Raw genomic sequence first — 9,108 nt, forward strand, 5'->3', positions numbered from 1 at the left:
CATTCTCGATTTATCAGTTTTAGAGGGGGGCAGGGACATTTTGCCCCCCCCCCCCCAACTCATTAAATTTACACCACTTTGTCTTCGCGCCTCTTTTTCTTTTCTTTTCTTTTCTTTTTTTTTCTTCCTTTTTTTTTTTTTGCTTTTCCGGGGGGGGGGGGGGGGCAAGTGCCCCCCTTGCCCCCCTCCTCGCGACGCCCATGCATGTGCACAAACAATCTTCACCGGAATCACTAGTTAGAAAGGATGGATAGATTCAGGATACATATGAAGAAAAGGGAACTGGAACATTATTCACCTGCCGATAGTAAAGTAATCAATTGAAACGATTGTGGTAGAAAGTAACATCCCCCAACCCGCCAAAGAAATAAGGAGAAAACTTAACCGTTGTCATGTCTCTTACAAGACAGGTTAGAGCAATGAAGCCCATCAAATGCATCCAGATCCTCACAATACATGTACCTAGTTTTAATTAGTTCAGTCTTCGACAATAAAAACCCCAATTATTACTTCTTTGCCCTAGTGACTTCTGTTGTGAAGCATTTATAGAATTTCCCAAACTCAGCCGATAGCTCTGTGAGCCTACCTAATCTTGTGGCGGATCAACCTCTATCTTACGTAATAATGCCTTTATATACGGGTCACGTTGCGATGCTTGGCGCAGTTGGTCTAACTCTAAGGGGAGCCGTCGACAGCGCCCATCCTGTTACTTCGTCATCCTTATATTTAATATTCGAAATGTGAGTTTAGTTTAGTCGATAAACTATTTGGATCCGGATTCTGTTTCACAAGTTTCTTTATTTATTTGTCTATCCTCTGATGATCCCGGTAAAACATAATACTTCAACTCACTGCCCGGTTTTTTTTCTGCAGCAGACATCATCAATTATGTTTATTCAGTAGTTTCGATGGGAAAGTTGTGTTTATTCATGAAAAAAAACCTCAACTATTTACATGTGCTATTGTAAAGAACGGCTTTCGCCCAGCTGCCCCGGTAGCCTAGTGGACAGTGATATGGATCGCCAGACTACAGTGCCCATTTTTCATCGAATGTTTCGGTTCTCGGCAAGTGTATCGTTGGGATAATTTTAATTTAAGGGAAAGCAAGGCTCCGAGATCCTAATTCCTCTCACACAGGGTGAAAGTTGGTTACAATTTGTAGGGATCGACGATATCTGCTGCCGGAAAAAGTACGTCCCGGCTCGGCTGTTGTTGTATATCGCGCGGCATTTTACATCAGCAGATGAAAGCATCTTTTCGTAATTATCACGTGCGTTTTAATCGGCTGCTACGTCAGCGCTCGCTCCAGTCAACCATTCAAATTTATGGAAATGGCTGGGAACGAGATAAAGAGATTTCAGAAGTTTCCCGGATGTCTACGCCAAACCTTTAGGCATTTGGAGGGCAGTAGACGAGATAATCATCGGGCGGGTGAATGCAGGGGTTTTTGATGAAAATTGACAGTGTATTTGATTTTTGTTAGTGGTAAAACTTGGGATCCGCATTTGGAAAGTCCCCATGTCTCAAAAATGCAACCAAAGGTTCGTGTTTCTAGGCCTATTGGTAGCCACTGACTGGTTGTTTGCCTGTTTAGGTTAAGAAGAATACACGAGAAAGTGTGGATTCGTAATTTAAGAATTCACGAGGTGCGAAGCGCCGAGTGAATTCGTAAATTAAGAATCCACACTTGCGAGTGTATTCTTCGGCTTAAACCATTGCGTCAAGAGAAGTATTGGCATTAACAGTGAGTGGAGATGAAAAGACTTCAGAAAAATGTTGCAACCTGACGCCACTTCCGCGATTGTGTACAAAGTCTATGGAGAGTTAAGACAATTTTTAGAGTATTTCCTAACAAAATTGGAAATATTTCTCAGTCCCAGATTCATGTCTTATCGTCATTTTGGAAAGAATGACCTTCATGGAGATGATATATGAAGAAAAAATAGGCGTCAGGTTGCAACATTTTTCCCGGCTCCTTCCGTCGTTATAATTATGGATAGTTCAGAGTTTCAGACGATGATTCCTTTCTGACTCGGAAGTAGGTTTTGCAGTGACGGCGGAGAATCTGACAGTGAAGATGCACTGGTAATTTAAGTTTTCACGCATTCGGTCCTGTTAATGCTCATTATGGAGATTATTATTGTCCGACGTGTTCAAAGTGTGGACTCGTAATTCCGAATCCACATTTTACTAAAGATTCTTCGTTCCGAATCCACACTTTGTGACCAGCGTAACAGATTCGTAGTTCCGAATCCACACTTTTAACAATAGTGCGACGTCAAAGCAATGGTTTTATACCGATTTAAAGTTGCTTAAGCATGCTAATCCGGCAGCCTGAGGTGTGGCCAGTGCCGCCTGTTTGTTTTTCAGCTTTGTGCGCAAGTGTGTTTGCCCGTTGACGTATAGTTAGCCAAACGGATCATTTTTAGCCAAGCTGCCGGACAATTAAATTTTGGAATAAAAAGACATATGTAAATTAGCTGTTACTTAGAAAGAAATGCATCGCGTGCTCTTCAAAACAGGGATTTTCTTTCGCCTAACGAATGTTCAATTTGTATGTTTTGTTTTTAACGAAAAAAAAACTTTTTTTATTCCGAGTTTGGGCGCCTGCACCTCCCTGAGAAAGGCTTTCATTTTGCGCACAAATAAACCACCCTGCGATGTTGGAAAATATAAAAATTTAAAAACAGATCTATTTTTTTCGAGTTGAAACTCGAAAACAGCATGGAACGCATGATTACATTTTGGAACAAAAACACAAATTAGTTCGGTACTTGACCAGTCGTCTTGGTCACGTCTATATGCCGGGCTGGATTTGGATTTTGTCAAGCGCCCTCATCATAGAGGGCGCTATCAACAAGATGATGAAGCGTCTTGGGATTTTTTGAGAAATTCCGATCAAACCTCACACGAAGGCTTCAAACATAATTAGCGCACGTGGACGAGCGCTTTGTGACGCCCTTCCCAATCCTTACCTGACCTATATATACTGATAATTATGATCGATCTATCGATCTTACTATCGATTACATTATGTGGGATCTATAAGTTCCACCCCAGACTCTGATCCCGTGCCATATCTGCTCCTCCCCATTCATTCCACTTCCCACGTCGGAGTATTGCATTCCCCCGTGGTGCGAGATAATTGTCTATTTAATATCGTTCACAAACGAAGCAGAGATGAAGGACGTCTGGTAACGTAAACACGTCTCGTGTGACAATAGTTTGAGGGCCATATAGGTCGCCGGCTGTCTTCCAGAGCCGTATTTGTATTGAGACGTGAGCGAGTCAATGCATGAAAACAGCCGTAATCATACCGTTCAGTCTGATCAAACATCCGGGTGCGACCACGGTACACTCCTCGCTGCTCGAACCTATCAAACATCATCTTTCGGCAGAATGGTAAGTCCGTGCATCGGATACGGAACACAAATTTCTCCATGATATTATAACAAGGACAGTATCCATAATGCAAATTCAACCATATATTTTATCCACCTGTTTATTAGTAATGCTGCTGCTGCATACTTAATGTTGAATCAACATTAAAGGGAATGTACATCATTGGTTTTTGCTGTAATTTTCACTAGCAGTATTACAGAGTACTAATATTAGTAATAAACAGGTGGTTTGAAATTAAACTTTGTGTCAGTGGAAGTTCTACTTTTTCACCCATGAGCCTTTTGACTACTGTATTTCATCAATGTTATCCTTGATTATGATACTGATCTTGTTGCAAATATTCCTCCGTAACATGTACAATACTGTGCATGTACACCCCTGCTCTCTCTATGTACATTCGTACACATACACCACCGACTGACCGTAGGAGAACCATAAAGGTTCCTCGCTCTATTGGAGAACTCAGTCCTCTAGTCTATGGTGAGACAGCTAGTGCAATGTATTTGGACAATAGTGATTCTTGTAAGCCTTTGTCCTGCTGCCGTTCGTTGTGGCAGGGAATCTTGGGGGGGGGGGGGAATCTCCGTCCACACCGTAACAACATACATGTAGTCCAAATTTGCAGGGGGAATTCGGGGGTGGGGTAGGGGTGGAGGTTGGTATTCTTGGGGGGGGGGGGGGCGATAGGAAGAAACAACTGTGAGTGCGGTGTTAGCAAAGTTTTAATTTGAATAATTAATTAAGTACCGACCAACCAATTACAGTGAAATCTCGATAACTCAAACTCTCTCGAAACAACTCACTTAAGTCAAACAAAGAATCCATTGCCTTCAGTAGTACAACAATGATAACTGAAAATTCTGCTGAAGTATGTGTGCTTTAAACTCTCATAAATATTATGAGTAAGATTAGTTTCAATACTCGCTGTCTTCCTTTAGCGGCTGATCAAAGTGGCAACCGTTGCTCTGGCTGGTGCTTCATGTTATGTCGGAATTCTATTAATCTACACCGTATTGACGCATACGAATGGTGAGTACACGCTGTACTGTATAACGGAGCTAAGGTGGTTATATAGGAGGGTTTTTTTTGTTTAAGGAGATAATAAGATGGAATTTGCGTCGGTTTGAAATTCAATATTGCGTTTTGCCCTGTTGTGCCAGTGTGCATACAGACCTTATATATATTCGTGCACGTTCATCAAAACTATTGTGAAAGTTTACCATGTAGGCTACACTTTTGTTTTAATGCACCATAATGTCGGATAACTTCAATTGTTTGGTTTAATAGCTCCATGGTTTAATTGCCTTAGGTTCAAGTCTGCAGCCTCGTTCACAGCAGGATACTAATCACGTGATCAGACATGTTGAGGGATTTGCCCAAGCCGGGAGCGAGAATGCACCTATGAACGGAAGTGACATCATTCGTAATGATCGCAACCGGAAGTCCACGTATGATGATGCTCGTGCTCATGCGCAAAAAGAAGAAAACGTCACTTTCAGCATTAAGCCCGCCCTCATCGATATCGATCAAGCCAAATTAACCACTGACGCCCTCTACCGGCAACTCGTCGTCGTGACTGCATTCTCACAGAACCACTACAAGGAGGCTTTGGGTATGATAGGTTCTGCCCAACAGACCATGCCCAACACACGTATAGTGGTATACGATCTCGGTATCCAAGAAAGTTACAAAGATAAGGTATATGAAAATTGTCCGGTCCTACGTTACCCTAAAATTTATTGTACAACACTTTTTGGGTTTTGTCTCATAATTCAGGTTTATTACTTCGTCCACTCACAAGCATCGATGTTTCGTTATAGCGGTAAAACTTTGCTAAACACAAAGTCCTTAGTTCGTATTTTTTTCTTTAGAACAAAATTCGGGGAAGGGAACGAAAGATGATAAAAGTAGATATTCACGATCATTTAATATTTGTCGTGTTTCATCAGGTCCGAGCGTTATGCAATGTGGAATTACGTCCTTTCCAGTTCAACAAGTACCCAGCCTTTGTCAAGAAAGTTCTTACCTTTTCTTGGAAGATCATCATCATCAAGGTTAGTCATGTTTCTCAACTACATGATTAAGCAAAATAAAACTTTCACACGAACGCGAAATGAACTTAGAATCTCAATATGGTGAATTAGGATGGGAAGTTGATCGATACAGTCGTTCAAAATAGACTGGATATGTGATTATAATAATTTATTGGACTCATGCTTTTCTCTTTTCATCGTTCAGGAAGCTGTTAATGAGTTTGGCGTAGTCTTCTGGGCCGATGCATCCGTCAGATTCAGACAACCTCTAAAAGCACTCCTTCCTTTCGCCCAGGATCACCATGGTTACCTATCACGTATCCATAGCTACAAGGCCGACACCAAAAGTCCCATTAAGCACAACTTTTACTACACACACGAGCTCATGTACAAGTGGCTCGGAGTCGACAAGGAGAAATATGCCAAGTCGTCTTACGCCCCTCACGTGGCGGCGAACCGACAACTGGTTATCAACAGTTCCACCGTTCAGCAGAACTTCTTACGACCGCTGTACGCTTGCGCAATGGACAAGAACTGTATCGTTCCCCCTGGTTCTAAGCACGGGCGACACCGCTACGACGCGTCTGCGCTGATGCTAGTGATTCACAAGTATTTTCCTGGGGAGTTTAGTCGAGAAAATGACCACTTGAAGGACTTGGATGAAGTCATTTATATGCATAGAAAGTCGAATGATTGGGAAACTGCAAGGAACTGTTAAATTTAGAACTTAAATCAAAATTTATTAACGAAATTTCTACTGGCGCTGGCCAAGCTGAAGTACTTAAGACAATACAATATTATTTAAACAATTGGTCTGGACTTTAATATACTCGTTACCGTGGTCTCCAAACTGCACGCGCGCATAACTTAAAGGGAAGATACAACATTTGCAAAAACATCAAAAAACGAAATGATCAAATTATCACGAAAAACCTTACGCGATTGTTGGGGGATGACAGCCTAAAGCATCCTGTAAAATCGTGTCTCCTGGTGTGCTGACATTTTCAAGAAAAATTGTATTTTCCCAATGCTGGTCGGCCGACGAGCGTTGGAGAAAACTGGTTTTTATCAAAAACCGCTCCGAATTTTTCATAAAAGTTGTTCCGCATTCTCTTTGCAATTGATTACACACCTGTGAAAGGGTACAAGCCTGCCAGACTGATTCTCTGACCTTACAATTCCCAAAAGTCTATACATTTCTCTGTTTCATCAAAATTAAGTGGGGTCAGGGAACCAGACTACAAAACCATGATTGGTTTTCTTGGTTTTTCCAGCATCTACAAGCACAAAACATGAAACAAGTCAGTTTAACAATATTTGCTATAACATACTATTCCTCCAAATCCATTTATTTCTGAAAATTGCATCAAAAGCAAATGTTGTACATTCCCTTTAATCGTGCTTGACTAGACTGTGACACCGAGTAAATTTTGTTGGGGGCGTTAGATCAGAATTTTTACATTATTTAAAAAATATTTTTAACATTTACGACTGTTGTAAAGACTATTCATAATTCCACGTTTATACTAGCACGTTGTCGTAAAAGTTGGTACCTTGATCCGGTCTTAACTTTTTCTTTCAAATGGGGCTTGCGGTCGCTGCCGAAGTTAATTGAACGTGATGGGGGAGTAATAAATAACCGTCTGATATTTTTTACACAAACCCCCGGTGAAGGGGGTTTTGCATAGAAATTTTCAGATGCCAACTTTGACGACAATGTGTTGATAATGTTTACGACTTTTGTAGAGACTATTAATTCGATGGCATAAAGTGCAATCGTTTATTCATAATTTGCAAACAATATGCAATTAACTGAATGAAAAATGTGTTTACCAATATATTAAAAGGTTTCCAAAAGGTGAAAATTGGTTTTATGGTTACCTTATACAACTAGGTATTCATTTAGGTGATGGGGAGCTAGCTGTCCTGCGACCCTTTGGTTTTGTACAGATTCTGATCGTCATAATGACGTCATCAGATTTCAAATTACGAGCGATTTCTGTTCATAAAGTGTCATCTTGGCGTTCATAACATGGTAACCAAATGAATCATGTTCACACTCTGTGCTGTGATAGTTCCTTGGTATTTGTCTTAGTGAAGCCGCTTCACCTAATTGACTCCGGGGTTACGTTTACCGGAAGTTAATGAATTCGAAAAATCGAATTACCGAACCGAGACATTTTTATAATAAAACAAACACATTTCTTCCAAACGGTTTAAGGGATATTTATAAAACTTGGACGAACAAGTAGGCCTACCCAATTGTCCGTATAGATGTGGAAATGTTGTCATTATCACAGCATAATATTTTTGGACCAGACTTGACAACATACCTCGAACTATAACTCTTGAACTGATTGATCATTGTGTTCATTTTTGTGAGGTTGAACAGTTTTGCTTTTCGTGTACAAAACCGCTTGACCTTTACTTTAGAGGCCCCGGAATTGCAGCTTATTGAAATGAAATTTAACTTGAAAACGGCCTTATTTTTTACTTTTGCTAATAAGACCAGGGTGACCGTTTTAGCCGATTTTCGGCTAACTTTGACAGAATTTTTGTTAAAAAACGAGTTTGACAGAAAATTTGACAGAATGGATTTTTTTGGCAGATTTCTGGCTGAATTCTGCAAAAATGGTTATTTGACAGAAAAACAGCAAATTTGAACAAAAAATGGTACATTTGTTTAAGAAAGCTTCAATCCTTTCAAACAAACCCTTGCATAATGGGACAGGTTGGCTGGTCTAGGTGCTGAGGTTCACTGGGAAACGGACTTCGTCGTGGCCAGATCCGTGTTTTGCCGGAAATTATAATTTCTCAACATCTTTATGAGACTATGGATTGTTTATAATGTAATTTGAACCTTAATTAAGGCAAAAGTACCAATCTGCATGTGATTTTCAGTGTTTATATATAGTGCATTTCGAGTAATTCTGGGGCCGAATTTGGCAGATTTTTGATAAATCTGACCGATTTTTGATGTGCATTTAGCAGAATTTGGCTCTGGCCTTACGGTCACCCTGCATGAGACGTCGTCACTTTCATCGGCTGACATTTTAAAACACTTGCTCCGTAGGGTCAACCTAGTACGCCTGAATTGAATGTAAGCCTAGTCTGGCTGGAGTGAGCTCCCGGCGAACGCCGGGATAACCCTATTAACACCTGGTAATTTAGACGTATACGTGTGAATTTCTTCGGCAATTTTAATTAGGTTAGAATTACGCACGATGTAGTACTCAAATCCCCAAAACAATTAACCAAAGAGAAACCATCCAACCAATTCTTGGTTATGACCGCCAAAACGCACCCCAGCTCAGGTGGTCATGACCTTTATTCAATTTATCTCTTCAGGGCCGGGGTGCGGGTGTGATTGTGATTATGCCAATGTATAAAAATAAATATGAAAATCAAAGTATCAAATGCTTCTAGGATTTGGAGATATGTAAACTATTAATGGTTGAACAAAAACAACAAACAAAAGGAATTTTTTACGAAATGAGGAAAAAAGTTGGGCATTTGACCCAGACGTGATTTGAACACGCAACCTTCTGATCTGGAGTCAGACGCGCTACCGTTGCGCCACTGAGTCAGGCTTGGATAGCGAGGAGATTCTAAACTTTATATACAATAGAATGCATAAATTTTGTTTTCTTATCAATTCTCTTTATTTTGTCTT

At 40.5% G+C, this 9,108-nt stretch overlaps 1 protein-coding gene and 1 non-coding gene across 2 annotated transcripts; one reads left to right on the plus strand and one right to left on the minus strand.

The window, feature by feature from the left end:
* Positions 1-2,837: 2,837 nt before the first annotated feature.
* LOC119730871 lies at positions 2,838-6,618 on the plus strand. Its single transcript, XM_038203934.1, has 5 exons — positions 2,838-3,402; positions 4,341-4,431; positions 4,712-5,100; positions 5,352-5,456; positions 5,641-6,618. The coding sequence occupies exons 1-5, from the start codon at positions 3,292-3,294 to the stop codon at positions 6,151-6,153; spliced, it is 1,209 nt and encodes a 402-aa protein (XP_038059862.1). The 5' UTR covers positions 2,838-3,291; the 3' UTR covers positions 6,154-6,618.
* Positions 6,619-8,949: 2,331 nt separating this feature from the next.
* Trnaw-cca lies at positions 8,950-9,021 on the minus strand. The gene has a single exon. It is a non-coding gene; the product is annotated as a tRNA-Trp (tRNA).
* Positions 9,022-9,108: the final 87 nt, after the last annotated feature.

Source organism: Patiria miniata, unplaced genomic scaffold (assembly GCF_015706575.1).
Source record: "Patiria miniata isolate m_02_andy unplaced genomic scaffold, ASM1570657v1 HiC_scaffold_22, whole genome shotgun sequence".
NCBI lineage: Eukaryota > Metazoa > Echinodermata > Asteroidea > Valvatida > Asterinidae > Patiria > Patiria miniata.